We start from the raw sequence: 21,147 nt of genomic DNA on the forward strand, positions 1-21,147 counted from the left end.
ACCACCTGTCATCAAAATTTGCAGATGCTTATACCCCTGAACCGTCATTTTGAGACATTTGGTTTCCAGACTACTCACGGTTTTGGGCCCGTAAAATGCCAGGGCGGTATAGGAACCCCACAAGTGACCCCATTTTAGAAAAGACACCCCAAAGTATTCTGTTAGGTGTATGACGAGTTCATAGAAGATTTTATTTTTTGTCAAAAGTTAGCGGAAATTGATTTTTTATTGTTTTTTTTTTCACAAAGTGTCATTTTTCACTAACTTGTGACAAAAAATAAAATGAACTCGCCATACACCTAACGGAATACCTTGGGGTGTCTTCTTTCTAAAATGGGGTCACTTGTAGGGTTCCTATACTGCCCTGGCATTTTAGGGGCCCTAAACCGTGAGGAGTAGTCTAGAAAACAAATGCCCCAAAATGACCTGTGAATAGGACGTTGGGCCCCTTAGCGCACCTAGGCTGCAAAAAAGTGTCACACATGTGGTACCGCCGTACTCAGGAAAAGTAGTATAATGTGTTTTGGGGTGTATTTTTACACATACCCATGCTGGGTGGGAGAAATCTCTCTGTAAATGGACAATTGTGTGTAAAAAAAAAATCAAACAATTGTCATTTACAGAGATATTTCTCCCACCCAGCATGGGTATGTGTAAAAATACACCCCAAAACACATTATACTACTTCTCTTGAGTACGGAGATACCACATGTGTGGCACTTTTTTACACCCCAAGTGCACTAAGGGGCCCAAAGTCCAATGAGTACCTTTAGGATTTCACAGGTCATTTTGCGACATTTGGTTTCAAGACTACTCCTCACGGTTTAGGGCCCCTAAAATGCCAGGGCAGTATAGGAACCCCACAAATGACCCCATTCTAGAAAGAAGACACCCAAAGGTATTCCGTTAGGAGTATGGTGAGTTCATAGAAGATTTTATTTTTTGTCACAAGTTAGCGGAAAATGATACTTTGTGAAAAAAAACAATTAGAATCAATTTCCGCTAACTTGTGACAAAAAAATAAAAACTTCTATGAACTCACCATACTCCTAACGGAATACCTTGGGGTGTCTTCTTTCTAAAATGGGGTCATTAGTGAGGTTCCTATACTGCCCTGGCATTTTAGGGGCCCTAAACCGTGAGGAGTAGTCTTGAAACAAAAATGACCTGTGAAATCCTAAAGGTACTCATTGGACTTTGGGCCCCTTAGCGCAGTTAGGGTGCAAAAAAGTGCCACACGTGGTATCGCCGTACTCAGGAGAAGTAGTATAATGTGTTTTGGGGTGTATTTTTACACATACCCATGCTGAGTGGGAGAAATCTCTCTGTAAATGGACAATTGTGTGTAAAAAAAAAATCAAACAATTGTCATTTACAGAGATATTTCTCCCACCCAGCATGGGTATGTGTAAAAATACACCACAAAACACATTATACTACTTATCCTGAGTACGGCAATACCACATGTGTGGCACTTTTTTGCAGCCTAACTGCGCTAAGGGGCCCAAAGTCCAATGAGCACCTTTAGGCTTTACAGGGGTGCTTACAATTTAGCACCCCCCAAAATGTCAGGACAGTAAACACCCCACAAATGACCCCATTTTGGAAAGTAGACACTTCAAGGTATTCAGAGAGGGGCATGGTAAGTCCGTGGCAGATTTCATTTTTTTTTGTCGCAAGTTAGAAGAAATGGAAACTTTTTTTTTTTGTTTTGTCACAAAGTGTCATTTTCCGCTTACTTGTGACAAAAAATAATATATTCTATGAACTCACTATGCCTCTCAGTGAATATTTTGGGATGTCTTCTTTCCAAAATGGGGTCATTTTGGTTTTTTTTATACTATCCTGGAATTCTAGCCCCTCATGAAACATGACAGGGGGTCAAAAAAGTCAGAGATGCTGGAAAATGGGAAAATTCACTTTTTGCACCATAGTTTGTAAACGCTATAACTTCTACCAGTGGCGTCCCTACCATGGGGCGGCCAGGAGCGCTCCGCTCCGGGTGTCAGCTCCAGGGGGGGTGTCATCAAGGCCTCCCCAGAAGCCTTGATGACACAGGAGGGGAAGCAGCGCTGAAGGAGGGGTGGCAGCGTCGGCGGGGAGGGGGGAAATACCCCCCACATCTCCCTCACCTGGGTCCCCTCCTTCCGCGCTTCCCCTCCACGGGCGCCGGCAACGGGCACTGACAGGGCGGCTGATAGCCGCCCTCAGTTTACCCGAGCAGGGCTACGGGAAGATGGCCGCCGAAGCCCGCACTGGAGACAAAAATAGACGGCAAGATGGCCGCCGACGCCATCTTGCCGTCTATTTTTGTCTCCAGTGTGGGCTTCGGCGGCCATCTTCCCGTAGCCCTGCACTGATGACGCAGCAGGAGACGGCGCGGGACATTCAAGAGGAGCTGCGGAGGCTGCCTGGGACTCGGAAGACATCTGCAGGTAAGGTTTTTTTCTTTTACAGGTGCACCGGCCCGGCCACCCACCGCTGCTGCCCACCACCTACCCACCACTGCTGCCCACCACCTACCCACCACTGCTGCCCACCACCTACCCACCACTGCTGCCCACCTACCCACCAGGCTACCCACCACTACTGCCCACCTACCCACCACTGCTGCCCACCTACCCACCGCTGCTGCCCACCTACCCACCACTGCTGCCCACCTACCACCACTGCTGCCCACCTACCCACCACTGCTGCCCACCTACCCACCAGGCTACCCACCACTGCTGCCCACCTACCCACCACTGCTGCCCACCTACCCACCGCTGCTGCCCACCTACCCACCAGGCTGCCCAGCAGGCTACCCACCGCTGCTGCCCACCTGCCCACCGCTGCTGCCCACCTGCCCACCGCTGCTGCCCACCCACCCACCACTGCTAGCAGGCTACCCACCGCTGCTGCCCACCTACCCACCGCTGCTGCCCACCTACCCACCGCTGCTGCCCACCTACCCACCGCTGCTGCCCACCTACCCACCAGGCTACCCAGCAGGCTGCCCACCTACCCACCACTGCTGCCTACCTACCCACCAGGCTACCCAGCAGGCTACCCACCGCTGCTGCCCACCTACCCACCGCTGCTGCCCACCTACCCACCGCTGCTGCCCACCTACCCACCGCTGCTGCCCACCTACCCACCAGGCTACCCACCACTGCTGCCCACCTACCCACCAGGCTACCCAGCAGGCTGCCCACCTACCCACCAGGCTACCCACCACTGCTGCCCACCTACCCACCACTGCTGCCCACCTACCCACCACTGCTACCCAGCAGGCTGCCCACCTACCCACCAGGCTACCCAGCAGGCTGCCCACCTACCCACCACTGCTGCCCACCTACCCACCACTGCTACCCAGCAGGCTGCCCACCTACCCACCAGGCTACCCAGCAGGCTGGCCACCTACCCACCACTGCTGCCCCCCTACCCACCATGCTACCCACCTACCCACCACTGCTGCCCACCTACCCACCAGGCTACCCAGCAGGCTACCCACCACTGCTGCCCCCCTACCCACCACTGCTACCCAGCAGGCTGCCCACCTACCCACTAGGCAATCAGGCTGCTCACCCTTCACCACCTACCCACCAGGCTATCAGCTTGCCAACACTCAAATCTGCTACCGATATTGTGTATTTTGTGGTCAGATCTGCTACCGACATTGTGTATTTTGTGGTCAGTTTAACTACCGTCATTATGTATTTTGTGGTCAGTTTAACTACCGTCATTGTGTATTTTGTGGTCAGTTTAACTACCGTCATTGTGTATTTTGTGGTCAGTTTAACTACTGATATTGTGTATTTTGTGGTGAAATCTGGTGCTGACATTGTGTATGTTCTGGTCAAATCTACCGCAAGATTGAATGATTTTTTTCTGGTCAAATCTGCCGACATGATTGAATGTATTTTCTTGTGAAATCTGCTCACATAACGTGTAATGTCTGGTGAAATGTTCTCGCATTACGTGTATTTTATGTTGAAAGCTTCTGACATTTTGTGTATTTTCTGGAGAAAAGCTGCGCAATGATGTGAATTTTCTGGAGAAAGGTTGACTAAAACTTGGGTGCACTTTTAAATTAGCTCCGCCCCATCCGGTCATAGCCACGCCCATTTTTTCGCCGCTTCGCGCGCCGCAGGTAGTGTACCGTGGGGGGGGGTGTCTTTCAATACCTAGCACCGGGTGTCAAATGCCCTAGGTACGCCACTGACTTCTACCCAAACCAATAAATATAGGCTGAATGGGTTTTTTTAAATCAAAAACATGTTTGTCCACATTTTTCGCGCTGCATGTATACAGAAATTTTACTTTATTTGAAAAATGTCAGCACAGAAAGTTAAAAAAAATCATTTTTTTAACAAAATTCATGTCTTTTTTGATGAATATAATAAAAAGTAAAAATCGCAGCAGCAATCAAATAGCACCAAAAGAAAGCTTTATTAGTGACAAGAAAAGGAGCCAAAATTCATTTAGGTGGTAGGTTGTATGAGCGAGCAATAAACCGTGAAAGCTGCAGTGGTCTGAATGGAGAAAAAGGCTCTGGTCCTTAAGGGGGGTAAAGCCCACGGTCCTCAAGTGGTTAACCCTCTCTCCTTATGGTGGTCTGTATCATTGATTTTATGTTTCAATAAAAAAAAATTAGCGTTTTAATACTGGATGTGCCCAGCCACTTTCTCTTTAACTGAACTTCTGTGTGAACTCTGTCAAAATTAACTTAGTGTTTGAGCACGGGACGGTTTTGGCAGTGTGCGCGTTCTGTGGAACACAACTGACATAATATGTAATTAACTGCATGGATTTTCTCCAGATCTATGTCATTCCAAAACGCTGGTGGTGGCATTGAAAAGAGATGTAATAATTGATGGAGCAGAGTGTTCTGTACAGCCAGGCAGATATGCACCAGTTTAACAAGTTAGAACTCTTTACTGAAGTAAAACAAGCAGAGATACATCATACGCCCCTATCAGGTAATGCAGCTTACTGAGAACAGAAAGGAACACAGAATGAATACAGGAAATCCTAATACTGAAGAGATCATCACAGCACATTACAGTGACATCTTGTAGTTGCTTTACTATACTGCAGGTTAAAGAGACTCAGAGCCGAGTAAATATAATAGATTTATACGTACCTTGGGCTTCCTCCAGCCCCATCCGCATGGATCACTCCCACTCCGCCGTCCTCAGCCTTCTCTATCGCCGGTACCGGGTCTTGTAACTTTGGACAGCATCCTTTTTAAAGGATTGGTGAAACTAAACACCTGTGTGACTAGACTTTCATGGAAGCAGGCAGTTCTGAAGCGGAGGGCCTGACTTATAAAGAAAGTACTACTTATAATTTATTCTTGCCTTTCTCAGCAACCAATCTGCTTCCAGCTGTCACATTTTACAGTTTTTGGTTTTAAGTGAGCCTGAAATGACCATAAACTGATGAGATAATTGTCTCCATAGAAGGAATGTTATGAGGCCTTTTCTGGAATCCCATAGTCTTAATTTGGATTGAAGAGGAAATAAAATCTAGGGTTTAAGGTCAAACTGTCTCGTTGGCCTCCGCTTCTGCCCTTTATTCTTATCCTGCTCCCATACAGAGCGATGATGACCTGTGGAACTGCTTATCAGTTTTCTGCTGTCAGGAATGTTTTTACTTCCAAACACACGTTTTATGTGCCCTAATTAGTTATCAACTAGAATGACCCTAACTGATTTATAGCACCTGTTTTTTAGTCCTGAAGGTGCTCATTAAGGGATACAGTTCCGATCGATACGGTTATTGTTTGGAAACAATTGGTCGTGTCCATTAATGATAGTATTACAGAGATCCATTTTTGGGGGGATAAAGTCCATTAATCTGATCGAATTGGGCAACGATAATTCTGCCCTTAATGGGCACGACCAATCAATTGCCTTGGTGATCGGAAACAATCGTTCAGCTGCAAAATTGTATCGCTAAAGAGGAACTATCAAAGAAACTATCTTTCTGTAAACCCCACATACATAGAGCTTTTAGTCAGTAACAATAGAGAGCTTTTCAGAAGTCTCTGATCACAGCCTGTGTGTAAGGACACACCTTGTCCATCATCTTTTTGTTACAGTCGGCGTTGGGTCCAGAGCTGTACCATGTAGATAGGTTCCACTTTTCTGTCACTATTCAAAGAGGAATGGTTTACTGTTTGTTTCTGCCCTGCCCACACACACACTGTTTTCTCACATATCACATGGGAACAGCTGAGAGAAAAGATCTAAAGAGAAGGACCTGTACTTTATTCCTGTACTTGCATGCTTACACCCCCGCAGAATGAGCTCTTCCTGGATGTAAACTCTTTTTACTTTAGACTGCGTGACGCAGAGAGCCACAGGAACAGCTCATGAGTGATTTACACACTTTTTTGATGCTATATTTCTGCTTTTATCATTCTGAAGAGATTCCAGTCACAGGATTACAGACCGTGATGACTGTTTCTGTATGCTGGATGCGCTGGACACAGTGCTTCATGGTAATGCCCACATCGAAAACTGTTCTCTGTAAATGTCATATTTACTTCACATAAAAAATGAAAAGATGAAAAATAGAAGTCTTTGTATTGCTATTTGCGAGTAATTACTGGAATATATGTTATTCATTTAGAATTTGTCAACGTTGATAGTTGTCCTTTAAACGGCACCTTAACGGTGAAAAAGAAAAACATAAGGCAGGCAATTTCTAAGTAGGTCAGCATGAATGGTAACTGTTATTATTACAGGAGTGGTTTGGAGATCAAACGAGATAGGACAGATTACTATGGAGCAGTAAAGAAATCAATAATTCCTTCTTCAGGACAGGAGCTCATTGTTTTAATTACAGTACACCCTACAAAACATGCAAATATACTAAAAACAAGAAAACAAATCTGCTCTGTGTGCCTGCCAAGTGGAGCAGCCAGGGGTCTTGCACCTTATGTAATTATATTTAATCATCAGCCTAAACAATAAAATGACTTGTTTACTTTTGCATAGGTTCCCCTTCTAGCTTCTGATCAGCTGAGCTGCTGAGACAAGGACTGCACATAGCCACACAAGATGCCCTGTAGTGTACTGCAGTAAGGCTATAAGACCTTAGTAGCAGCTTCCCTGGCGTCATTGTTTTGCAACAATAAGGACCCACCCCACCTCCCATCCCTGGATGCAAGCTGGGTGTTTGGGTTCAGTGGTATTCTAGAATGATCACACGGATTGTTGACTTTTTGCAAGGTGGGGCTATTCTCACCTGTCAACAGGTCGAGAAGAAATATGGACTCCCGGAATCTGAAATGTTTTGATTCCTCCAGGTATGTGGGTTAGTTAGTAAGCTAATATGTGTGAGCTGTGCTGGTTTAGCCTCTGAGAGGCCTAGTGCACACCGGAGCGTTTCCGCTGCTGTTTGCGATCTGCTTGCGGGTGCGGATCCGCTAGGGTAATGTATTTCAATGGGCTGGTGCACACCAGAGCGGGAGGCGTTTTGCAGAAACGCATACTCCCGGGCTGCTGCAGATTTTGGATTGCGGATGCGTTTCTGCCTCAATGTTAAGTATAGGAAAACCGCAAACCGCTCTGAAAAACGGCACTTCAGAGCGGTTTGCCAGGCGTTTTTTGTTACAGTAGCTGTTCAGTAACAGCTTTACTGTAACAATACATGAAATCTACTATACCAAAACCGCTACACAAAACCGCAAAACGCTGGCTGAAACGCTGCAGAAAAAGAAGAAAAAGCATTTCAAAATCTGCTAGCATTTTGCGGATCTGCTAGCGGTTTTTGGTGTGCACCAGGCCAGATAGAGTCCATGTTCCAAGCCTCCCCAACCAGGAGAGAGTTAGTATCGAGTATATACTCATTTCTATGGTACCGACACCTTTCCCCCATCACTCCGGCTATGGTGAAGTGTGGCGAGGTAGGCTTGTGGTGACTCTTGGAACAGTAAGACTATGGGATTCCATGGCACTGGCCAAGCCTCCATCAGCTGTGATTTCAGGGAAAGGCCCTACAAAATCCTGTATGATTGGTACAGAACACCAATTGGACCTGCTTTAAGCTTTGTACCTACGGGAAGATGGATGGGGAATCTCCGTTGCTGAACGATTGTTCCCCAATCCACACGGCCGAATCTGCTAGCGTGTTTGGTAGCCGTGGAAATTAACAATCGTGTAAACGACTGAGGATCAGGACGATTGTCCGCAATACGATCCAACATAGCGGTTGTCTAGAAATGAACAATCGCTGTGGGTGGCCTGCGTCGCAGAAAAGATCATTTGTTGTGAAAAAATAGTGTCATGGGTATAGGCCTAGAGGTTGTGTCACTTCCGCAGATTGGGTACACTATTGGTGGGCGTGTTACGCTGTTAGTGAATTTAGGGACAGCAGCTTCCAACTTATGTTCAGTTTCCTGCGTTTTGTACAGTAGTTAAGGACCTCCTGGTCGCTCTCTTCCCTGTGTCCAGGAAGCATCAGAAAGCTTTTATCAACCAGGTCTGTAATGCTAACCAGGCTTTATTGGCCAGAAACTAGAGCGTATGTTGTCTCCCACAATGCATCACTGCTGAATATGCAAATCCTCTATTTGATGTCCCTGAAACAACCTTATATACTCACTCTAACCTGAATAATTGCAAATGCCTTCTGTTTTATTTAACATTTTAGTAAAAGGGCGTTTTTTGGTCCCTTTTAGCCCCTTACACACTCGTAGGAGTTCTGGTTCACCATCCATTTCAACTCCATAGAGCCACATGAATCCATGCTATGCACTGATGAGGATTTACCAGTCTGAAACAGTCTGTATGCATGTTGGATTATTGTGGCTCTGTACAATTAAGAAGCTGACACATCATTGCATCGCCAGCGGTTCTGGCGCTGTGGATAGCTCACCAGGACAACAAAGGATGATTTACATATTCAGCAGTGATGCATTGTGGAAGACCTCATATGCTCACTCCAACCTGAATAATTGCAAATAACTCCTGAGTTATGGACTGCAAATTTCAGTTTTACAATGTTCTGGAGTTATGTAACATAGTGTAATTCATTCTATTTGGTGAAGCAATTTTATGTCTTGTTTTATTTTTTGTGAAAAATGTAAAAACTGTAATAAAGAGGAAGATATCTATTTGTATGCCATTGGTCCCCAGCGGCGTAGCAATAGAGGCGCAGAGGTAGCGACCACACCGGGGCCCCTGGACTAGAAGGGACCACTAAGGGCTCTCCTTCATCCATCTTATTAGCTTTGCATTGGTGCTATGCTGATAATGAACACCTCTATATGTGCATTGAATAGTGCTAATCCTTAACAAACTGTTTCCTTACTGTGATTACACCTCTCTGACACTGCAGCTGTCCTTGGAAAGTTTTGGGGCTCCATATCAATACATTTCTTGGGGTCCCATGTAAAACTTGCACTGCCACTGCTGGTCCCCGAACTCGTCTCCACGGGATTGACTCCCCTGAATGCTGAAGAGTGTGTGTGTGTGTGTGTGTGTGTGTGTGTGTGCCTCAAATGTATGTTACCCAGTCCACTTGTATGTGGGAGGGGGAAAAGGGAAGGTGTTATTACATTGGAGGAGGGGGCATTCATATTTCCCCATGCTTTGCAGTTGCATAATTTGTGGTCTTGGGTGACATGTATGCCCCAGTACAAGAAGACACGATTATGGGGCATGATGAGAATGCGCCACAAGGTAACGTGCCCAGAGCACATCTCGCTAACCTCCTGTCTATCTCTCATTATGTGCAGATGGGAAATGGCTCCGAGGCATCAGACTTCCATTCTTCAATCTCCAAAACAAATGACACCATCCTGGGAGTTGTGTACACTCTGCTCGGTATGTACCTTCTCACCCCATTTATGTTCTTTCTTCCCCAGACAACAGCTGCTCTTGTAAACCTCTGCAACCTTTATAAATTGGGATTTTTCTTTTAAGGGCATATTTATAAATCGTCTCAATTGTAAAAACGCACATTTGTGTTACACTAGTTATGATGATGCACTTGGTCTCCTTTGTGAAGTCTCATGTGTTCTGTGGCCACTAATGATCCAATCTTTTTCATTCAATCTTACTATTTCCATGTAATATAAGGGAACTGCCTGAAATACCCATTCAATAGATTCACTCAATATACCCTTATGCCACATAGATTTGGTAAAATTGTATGAAAAAGATTGAATCATTAATGGCCACCTTAAGTAATCAACAGACCGGGGCTGCATTTTATAAAGTGTTTTACTAACAGGTGGCTATTGTTTGCAGCAGGGCCGGGCCGAGGCAGAGGTGAGAGAGGCTCCAATCTCAGGGTGCAGTGTAGGAGGGGGGCGCGCAACTCAGTCAGCTATCATTCTCCTTTTGTGTTTGAATCAGAGAGAAATAAGAAAAGGAGATACATAGCAGTGACTGCAAGCCAGATAACTAGAGATTAAAGTGTTGGGGTCCCTAGGGGCGCCTCTTAGTCTAATAGCAATCAGTGTGTGACAGCTGGGGTGGGAGGGATGGAGGGGCGCACTTTTGTGTCTCAGCCCTGGGTGCTGGAGGATCTTGTCCCGGCTCTGGTTTGCAGCCCTCTCCTGTGTCATTTTTTACAAAATTGCTGAGAGGATAGTAAATTAAGAGTTAGAGCTACCAGCAGCCAAATGCTGTACCCACAGCAAGAACATACTACATACGGTACCTCCCAATTTTTTGAGATAAGAAAGAGGGACACATTAAGACACACCCCAGCCACACCTCTAACCACGCCCCACCACACCCCTCATCATGCATATCACAAATAATTCAGAATCAAACTTAGTTTTAAAGGATAACTGTAGTGAGAGGTATATAGAGGCTGCCATATTGATTTCCTTTTAAGCAATACCAGTTGCCTGGCTATCCTGCTGATCCTCTGCCTCCAATACTTTTTGCCCTAGACCCTGAACAAGCATGCCACAGATCAGGTGTTTCTGACATTTTTGTCAGATCTGACAAGATTAGCCCCATGCTTGTTTCTGGTGTGATTCTGCAGGCAGATAGCTCAGCAGGGCTGCCAGGTAACCAGCATTGTTTAAAAGGAAATCAATATGACAGCCTCCATATTCCTTTCACTACAGTTCTCCTTTAATGTCGTTTTATCATTCAAACCAAACTGGTCCTTCCTATTATCATTAGTTTTTCTTAATTTTAACCAGTTAATGTATTACATACAGTAGATCTACGCCCCCGGGGACTTCATCTTAGCTCCAGGTGTGTAGATATAAGTATCTTGCCATGATCGCCACTTCTTGCGCTCCTGCACGCATATACGTCACCGCCCATTAGTACACAGATCAGTGAATGGGAACACAGTTCCCATTCACCGATCTAATTGCCTGTGATTATTGACCACCGCATCAATAAGATGCCATGGTCATTAATAAAGTGAAAGTAAAACAGACACATATTACTTCCTGTTAGTGTACTAACAGTACGCACAGGAAGATAAAGTGGGCAGACATCTAGTGGCCATATAGTAAAAAGATACTTGTATACATTTTAATTTTTAAAAAATACATAAAATACCTTATTAATTAACCCCTTACCTCTACTCCCATAGTTACCAAAATAAAACACGTGTATAAAAATTTAAATCTAAAAAAAGCTACCTTAGGGACTGAACTTTTTTAATATGTATGTTATGAGGGTATATTACTGCTATTTTTGCAAATATGGGTTTGTAATTAGTGATGAACGCAAAATGGAAAAAAAATGTACCTTTATTTCCAAATAAAATATTGGCGTCATACATTGTACTAGGGACATACTTTAAAAGTTGTTATAACTGGGACAAATGGGCAAATAAAATGAGGGTTTTATCCATTATAGCACATTTTAGCTAAAATTAATTATTATTATAAATTATTATTATTAATAAAATTATTTTTTCTTATTCCTGTTAAAATGCAAATAATTCTTTGCAAAACGTACCACCCAAAGAAAGCCTAATCGGTGGAGAAAAAAACCCAAGATCATGTTGTTGTGATAAGTAGTGATGAAGTTATTGGCAAATGAAAGGGGGGAGCTCTGAAATGTGAAAATTGCTCTGGTCCATAATGGGAAAAAACCCTCAGTGGTGAACTGGTTAACATTTGAAAAGAAGAATTAATATCAATTGAATTAATGGAAAAAAGTTTTGAGTCAGTTAAACACATATTTCTTTAGAAAAATGCATATGTTTACACAGATCTATACATCAGTCCTGAAAGAGGGACACATGAGGAAGAAAGTGGGTCAGTTGGGAGCTGTGATATTAAAGTAAAACTGAAGAAGCCTACAGAAAAAGTTACTCACCTATGTAGAGGGAAGACTCTGGAGCCTCTTCAGTACCAGCTCTGTCCCCTCAGTCCACCACCATCCCCCCTGTTGAAGTTATTTGACCAACTGGTCCAATATACCTTTGGGAGTCCTCGTGAAGACTTTGGAAGTTCTTATGTTCCTAATTACTTCCGAAGACTAGCGAATCTCTTCCGCGCACACACGAGTTCCACAGTACGATGCGCTCGTCTTCAGAGGCACTTGGGGATGTGAGTGCTTGCAAAGCATTCGAAGGAGGCTCGAAGGGACAGGATTTCAACCGCGGGTGGGACAGGAACGAGGGCACGGAGAGAGGAGCTGGAAGGCTCGCAGTGTTCCCCAACCCTGTCCTCAAGGCCCACCAACAGTGCATGTTTTGGAGAAAACCACAAACATGCACAGGTGGGGTAATTAGTGTCTCAGCAGAGCTGAGTATCTACCTGGACACTGCTCTATAGGACCCAGAGCCTTTCCTCTCCATAGGTGAGTATCTAACTCTTTTTGTTTAGGTTGCTTAATATTTGCTTTAACCACCCTGGCGTTCTGATAAGATCGCCAGGGAGGCTGCGGGAGGGTTTTTTTTAAATTAAAAAAAAACTATTTCATGCAGCCAACTGAAAGTTGGCTGCATGAAAGCCCACTAGAGGGCGCTCCGGAGGCGTTCTTCCGATCGCCTCCGGCGCCCAGAATAAACAAGGAAGGCCGCAATGAGCGGCCTTCCTTGTTTTGCTTACACCGTCGCCATAGCGACGAGCGGAGTGACGTCATGGACGTCAGCCGACGTCCTGACGTCAGACGCCTCCGATCCAGCCCTTAGCGCTGGCCGGAACTTTTTGTTCCGGCTGCGCAGGGCTCAGGCGGCTAGGGGGACCCTCTTTCGCCGCTGCTCGCGGCGAATCGCCGCAGAGCGGCGGCGATCGGGCAGCACACGCGGCTGGCAAAGTGCCGGCTGCGTGTGCTGCTCTTTATTTGGCGCAAATCGGCCCAGCAGGGCCTGAGCGGCAGCCTCTGGCGGTGATGGACGAGCTGAGCTCGTCCATACCGCCCAGGTGGTTAATAAGAGTGGGTCAGCCTGGGTTTATTGAAGGTTTTTTTTTATTTTTTATCACTACTGCATTCACACATCTGGCTGTCCTCCACTAGCAGCATTTTGGGATCCGAACCCAATAGCATCACAAAGATCACAAAACGCAAGGACGCCAGGTAGATGCAGTACTTTAAATAGCGCGGTAAAGTTTCCATTGCTGTAATGCGAATGTGATCCTATTTTCTCATGATCGCAAATGTTCTGCCTGCTGCAATTTGTTTTTGTACATTTGTGCTTGTGTTTCTAGCATTTCAGTAACAAATGCAATCGCAGAAAAATCGCATTATAAAATTGCACATTTGTATTTTGCAGTGGAAGGACAGCCCTAATAGGCTAATTTTACAGCCACCCTCACTGTCTTCTGATAGAATCCAGTTGAAGGCTTTAACTGCTTGCCAACCGCTCTACGCCGATAATAAATAAATAAATAAATCTCCTGGGAGCAATCATAGACCACCAACAGGAAGCTCTGTTGGTGGTCAGAAAGGGGGGGGGGGGGGAATCACTTGTGTGCTGAGCAGTGGCGGCTCCAGGAAATTTTTTTAGGGGGTGCTATGCAGGTGCTGGACCAATTTCCGGGGGAGCTGACGACCTGCGGCGCGCGAAGCGGCAAAAAATGGGTGTGGCTACAACCTGCGGCGCGCAAAGCGCGCCGTGGCGAAAAAATGGACGTGGTCATGACCGGATGAGGGCGGGGCTAACTGTAATTTAAAGTGAACCCAGGGTGAGAGTGATATGGTGGCTGCCATATTTATTTCCTTTTAAACAATACTAGTTGCCTGGCAGCCCTGCTGATCTATTTGGCTGTAGTAGTGAACTGAATTACACCAGAAACAAGCCATGCAGCTAATCTTGTCAGTTCTGACAATATTGTCAGAAACCCCTGACCTGCTGCATGCTTGTTCAGGGTCTATGGTTGAAAGAATAAGAGGCAGAGGACCAGCACGGCAGCCAGGCAACTGGTATTGCTTAAAGGGAGATAAATATGGCAGCCTCAATATTATTCTCACCTCGGGTTCCCTTTAAAAGTGCAACGCAAAGACAGAGGGCCCAAGTTTTGGTGACCCTTTTCCCAGAAAATTCACATAATTGTGCAGGTTTTCTCAAGAAAATACACGTAATGTGAGCAGATTTTAACAAAAAACGTCCAATGACCCCAATATGCACAATCGTTATCAGATATGGCTCCAATATGCACAATCGGTAGCAGATATGACCCCAATATGCACAATCGGTAGCAGATATGACCCCAATATGCACAATCGGTAGCAGATATGACCCCAATATGCACAATCGGTAGCAGATATGACCCCAATATGCACAATCGGTAGCAGATATGACCCCAATATGCACAATCGGTAGCAGATATGACCCCAATATGCACAATCGGTAGCAGATATGACCCCAATATGCACAATCGGTAGCAGATATGACCCCAATATGCACAATCGTTATCAGATATGACCCCAATATGCACAATCGGTAGCAGATATGACCCCAATATGCACAATCGGTAGCAGATATGGCCCCAATATGCACAATCGGTAGCAGATATGGCCCCAATATGCACAATCGGTAGCAGATATGACCCCAATATGCACAATCGTTATCAGATATGACCCCAATATGCACAATCGGTAGCAGAAATGACCCCAATATGCACAATCGGTAGCAGAAATGACCCCAATATGCACAATCGGTAGCAGAAATGACCCTAATATGCACAATCGGTAGCAGAAATGACCCCAATATGCACAATCCGTAGCAGATATGACCCCAATATGCACAATCCGTAGCAGATATGACCCCAATATGCACAATCCGTAGCAGATATGACCCCAATATGCACAATCCGTAGCAGATATGACCCCAATATGCACAATCAGCATCACCTGAAAAAGAAAAGAAAAACCCATTTACTCACCTACAGCCAGAAGACCTTCTTTCCCGACCTCCTGTCCCGAGTCCCGACCTCATTGTGGCGCGCAGCGCCCGCGCGCCCACGATCCTCTTCCTTCCCGACGTCACGACGAGACTTCCTGCCTGCATGCAGAGAGCAGGGCTACGGGAAAATGGCCGCCCGAAGCCATGCATGCAGACTCGAAGTCTGCAGAACAGGGCTCCGGGCGGCCATCTTACCGTAGCCCTGCTCTGCTGCTTCGGGCTGCCGCTGTGAACTGACTTGGCGTCTTTTAGACGCCTGAAGTCAGTTCACTCCAGGGGGTGCTTTGGGGGTGCTTGGACAATTCTAGGGGGTGCTCGAGCACCCCCTTGCACCCCCCTGGCGCCGCCCCTGGTGCTGAGTTGTACGACCCTGCAGCGAGGCCTTAAAGCTGCAGTGGCCTTATTAGTAAAAAATGGCCTGGTCAATAAGGGGGTTTAACACCGCGGACCTCAAGAAGTTAAAGTGTACCAGAGCTGACTAAAGTAAAAAGATTTATACATACCTGGGGCTTCCTCCAGCCCCATACACTAAGATCCCTCCCACGCTGCCCGCAGCTTCGGTAGCGGGTCCTCGCACTTTCGCCAGTCGGAGCCAGTCTGATGTAAGAGTCCCTTTAAAGGATACGTCCAGGCAAATTAAGAAACAAAAATCCACTTACCTGTGGCTTCCTCCAGCCCCTGGCAGCCATCCTGTGCCCTCGACGCAGCTCTGGTGGCTCCTGGTCTCCTCCGCTGCAGATGCTGATTTCGCCAGGTCAGCTTCCAGGTCGGCTTCTTCTGCACTCCATCATGCGGCTCACGTGGTCGTGCTGATGTCATCAGGACTGTACTGCACAGGTGCAATAGAAGAAGCCGACCTGGTGAGGTCGGCATCTGCAGCGTAGGAGACCGGGAGCCACTGGAGCTGCGGAGAGGGCACAGGACGGCTGCCAGGGGCTAGAGGAAGCCCCAGGTAAGTGGAATTTTGTTTTTTAATTTGCCTGGACGTATCCTTTAATAAGTACGGTAATACGAAGGACTACCTAAAATATTTATTCAAAGTACCGTATTTTTCGGTGTATTAGACACTTCGAAATATGAGATGTACCAGAGGGCAGATACCAGGGGAAACAAATATACTAAACCTGGTGCGTCCACGTTCCAGGAACGTCTTGTACATGTTCTCCCCCAACTATTGTGTCCTTCTGACCCGTTTGGCATCCTCTGTCCCCCATTTGTCTGGCTTTCCCCAGTGTGTCCCACGTTTGGCCTCCATTGTCCCCCGTGTCCCTCGTTTGGCCTCCATTGTCCCCCGTGTCCCTCGTTTGGCCTCCATTGTCCCCCATGTTTCCCTCCCCCCCCCCCCCCCCCCCCGCAAAAGCCTTGCAGGAGAGGAAAGGTCCGTATTCACTGCTGGAGCTGTTGTGGTGGGTCAAGCTGCTGTACTTACATACAGGGGCAGAGGATGATACATGGGGGGGGGAGTGCAGGGAGTCCCCAACATCGGGGCATGTTGGTGGTTTGTATCGGCGGGCGTTCGTAAGTGGGGGACTCCCTATATTTGGCATATAAGATGCAGGGCCACGGACTTATTCTCCCCATGAATATGCTGAAAAATACTTTTGTTTGGGGTAAACTGTTACAAAACAGACGTTTTTGTAAGAGAAGAAATCCATTTGAGTGTTGCTGGATCACATATGTGCATGGAGTTTGTATGCGTTCTCTGTGTTACTAAGTGGTTGTAGAACATATATACTGTAATTTCTCCTGGTAATGGGGATGGCGGGACTGTCTTGGTTTGAAGTGCACATCCATTTATTTTTAGTAAGAACAATTGCAATTTGCATTGATTGATAAAGCTACTTTGAAATGTCATTACTGTATGTGACCTTTGCACATCAATTTGCAACTAGCTATTTTTTTTTATTTTTATGAATTGATCTTTGAGAGCTGCTAAATGATATTTTACACCCAGCCATAGCAGTAATAGTTCACTGCTTGTAGATGTACCGGCTCCAGATTGCTATTGTAGATTACTTACCATTTTTCTTTAGACTGTAAGATGCACCAAGGTTTAGAGGACAAAAATCAGGGGGAAAAATATACTAAACCCAGGTGTGTCTATGGTAAGAGCGTAGCTTGGACAGATCCCCCAACATGAGCCTCCCGAATACGTCCTCTTCTTCACCCCCTCCACCCCCCTGGACACGGGCCTCTCAAAAACCTATTCTCCCCCCCCCCCCCCCACACCCCTCCGTATTTTACCTAATTTTGGCAGGACAGGTTCTCTTCACTCAGGGCTGGATTTACCATAAGGCCCAGAAGGCACGTGCCTATACAGACGCCTGATGTAGGAAAGGTGGCTCACTCCCCTCCCCAAGCACCTCCTTCCCTATGCAGAGTCCTGGTGAGATAGTAAATGAGACATTGCTCAACCTGCAATTCCACTGACGAGATCTCCCTTCAGTCAGGGGCACCTCTAGCAACCTAATACTTGGGGACACCTCTAGCCAGGGGCCTAACTAGAAATCACTGGGCCCCCCTGCGAATATTTGGATGCCGCCCCCCCCCCCCCCCCCATAGGTGCCAAATAATTGTAATGGGGCAGCGTTTCACTGTAAATTAATCGTAATGTGGGCAGCATTCACCAGAAAATCGTAATGTTGGTAGCATTCACCAGAAAATCCTAATGTGGGCACTGCCCATATTACGATTTTCTGGTGGATGCTACCCACATTACGATTTTCTGGTGAATGCTGCCCACATTACGATTTTCTGGTGAATGCTGCCCAGATTACGATTTTCTGGTGAATGCTGCCCACATTACGATTTTCTGGTGAATGCTACCCACATTACGATTTTCTGGTTAATGCTGCCCACATTACGATTTTCTGGTGAATGCTGCCCAGATTACGATTTTCTGGTGAATGCTGCCCACATTACGATTTTCTGGTGAATGCTGCCCACATTACGATTTTCTGGTGAATGCTGCCCACATTACGATTTTCTGGTGAACGCTGCCCACATTACGACTTTTTGGTGACTGCTGCCCACATTAGGATTTTCTGGTGAATGCTACCCACATTACGATTTTCTGGTGAATGCTGCCCACATTAGGATTTTCTGGTGACTGTTACCCACATTATGATTTTCTGGTGAATGCTGCCCACATTACGATTTTCTGATGAATGCTGCCCACATTACGATTTTCTGGTGAATGCTGCCCACATTACGATTTTCTGGTGAACGCTGCCCACATTACGATTTTCTGGTGACTGCTGCCCACATTAGAATTTTCTGGTGACTGCTGCCCACATTACGATTTTCTGGTGACTGCTACCCACATTACGATTTTCTGGTGAATGCTGCCCACATTACGATTTTCTGGTGAATGCTGCCCACATTAGGATTTTCTGGTGACTGCTGCCCACATTAGGATTTTCTGGTCACTGCTACCCACATTACGATTTTCTGGTGAATGCTGCCCACATTACGATTTTCTGGTGAATGCTGCCCACATTACGATTTTCTGGTGACTGCTGCCCACATTACGATTTTCTGGTGAACGCTGCCCACATTAGGATTTTCTGGTGAATGCTACCCACATTAGGATTTTCTGGTGAATGCTGCCCACATTACGATTTTCTGGTGAATGCTGCCCACATTATGATTTTCTGGTGAATGCTGCCCACATTACGATTTTCTGGTGAATGCTGCCCACATTACGATTTTCTGGTGAACGCTGCCCACATTACGATTTTCTGGTGAACGCTGCCCACATTAGGATTTTCTGGTGACTGCTGCCCACATTACGATTTTCTGGTGAATGCTGCCCACATTACGATTTTCTGGTTAATGCTGCCCACATTACGATTTTCTGGTAAATGCTGCCCACATTACGATTTTCTGGTGAATGCTGCCCACATTACGATTTTCTGGTGAATGCTGCCCACATTACGATTTTCTGGTGAATGCTGCCCACGTTAGGATTTTCTGGTGAATGCTGCCCACATTACGATTTTCTGGTGAATGCTGCCCACATTACGATTTTCTGGTGAATGCTGCCCACATTATGATTTTCTGGTGAATGCTGCCCACATTAGGATTTTCTGGTGAACGCTGCCCACATTAGGATTTTCTGGTGAACGCTGCCCACATTAGGATTTTCTGGTGAACGCTGCCCACATTAGGATTTTCTGGTGAACGCTGCCCACATTAGGATTTTCTGGTGAACGCTGCCCACATTAGGATTTTCTGGTGACTGCTGCCCACATTAGGATTTTCTGGTGACTGCTGCCCACATTAGGATTTTCTGGTGAATGCTGCCCACATTACGATTTTCTGGTGAATGCTGCCCACGTTACGATTTTCTGGTGACTGTTGCCTACGTTACGATTTTCTGGTGAACGCTGCCCACGTTACAATTTTCTGGTGAAATTGTAACGTGGGCAGCGTTCCTCAGAAAATCGTAACGTAGGCAGCAGTCACCAGAAAATCGTAACGTGGGCAGCAGTCACCAGAAAATCGTAATGTAGGCAGCATTCACCAGAAAATTGTAACGTGGGCAGCATTCACCAGAAAATTGTAACGTGGGCAGCATTCACCAGAAAATTGTAACGTGGGCAGCATTCACCAGAAAATTGTAACGTGGGCAGCATTCCCCAGAAAATCGTAACGTGGGCAGCACTCACCAGAAAATCGTAACGTGGGCAGCACTCACCAGAAAATCGTAACGTGGGCAGCATTCACCAGTAAATCGTAACGTGGGCAGCATTCACCAGAAGATCGTAATGTGGGCAGCATTCACCAGAAGATCGTAATGTGGGCAGCATTCACCAGAAGATCGTAATGTGGGCAGCATTCACCAGAAGATCCTAATGTGGGCAGCATTCACCAGAAAATCCTAATGTGGGCAGCAGTCACCAGAAAATCCTAATGTGGGCAGCAGTCACCAGAAAATTGTAACGTGGGCAGCATTCACCAGAAAATCGTAATGCGGGTCGCATTCACCAGAAAATCATAATGTGGACAGCATTCACCAGAAAATCGTACTGTGGGCAGCATTCACCAGAAAATCCTAATGTGGGCAGCAGTCACCAGAAAATCGTAACTTTGGCAGCGTTCACCAGAAAATCCTAACGTGGGCAGCATTCACCAGAAAATCCTAATGTGGGCAGCAGTCACCAGAAAATCGTAACTTTGGCAGCGTTCACCAGAAAATCCTAACGTGGGCAGCAGTCACCAGAAAATCGTAATGTGGGCAGCAGTCACCAGAAAATCGTAATGTGGGCAGCAGTCACCAGAAAATCGTAATGTGGGCAGCAGTCACCAGAAAATCGTAATGTGGGCAGCAGTCACCAGAAAATCGTAATGTGGGCAGCAGTCACCAGAAAATCGTAATGTGGGCAGCATTCACCAGAAAATCGTAATGTGGGCAGCATTCACCAGAAAATCGTAATGTGGGCAGCATTCACCAGAAAATCGTAATGTGGGCAGCAGTCACCAGAAAATCGTAATGTGGGCAGCAGTCACCAGAAAATCGTAATGTCGGCAGCAGTCACCAGAAAATCGTAATGTGGGCAGCATTCACCAGAAAATCGTAATGCGGGCAGCATTCACCAGAAAAACGTAATGTGGGCAGCATTCACCAGAAAATCCTAACGTGGGCAGCAGTCACCAGAGAATCCTAACGTGGGCAGCAGTCACCAGAAAATCCTAATGTGGGCAGCAGTCACAAGAAAATCCTAATGTGGTAAGCATTCACCAGAAAACCGTAACGTGGGCAGCATTCACCAGAAAACCGTAACGTGGGCAGCATTCACCAGAAAACCGTAATGTGGG

General features: G+C 46.3%; 1 protein-coding gene across 6 annotated transcripts in view; it reads left to right on the forward strand.

The window, feature by feature from the left end:
* LOC137542424 (opsin-5-like) overlaps positions 1-21,147 on the forward strand; it is a 213,699-nt gene that overhangs the window by 152,141 nt on the left and 40,411 nt on the right. For all 6 annotated transcript variants that reach the window (XM_068264317.1, XM_068264321.1, XM_068264318.1 and 3 more), the window contains one exon: positions 9,731-9,818. In XM_068264317.1, the coding sequence (XP_068120418.1) occupies positions 9,731-9,818 (88 nt within the window). The remainder of the gene's footprint in view (positions 1-9,730; positions 9,819-21,147) is intronic.

This window comes from Hyperolius riggenbachi, chromosome 12, assembly GCF_040937935.1.
Source record: "Hyperolius riggenbachi isolate aHypRig1 chromosome 12, aHypRig1.pri, whole genome shotgun sequence".
NCBI classification, from domain to species: Eukaryota; Metazoa; Chordata; class Amphibia; order Anura; family Hyperoliidae; genus Hyperolius; species Hyperolius riggenbachi.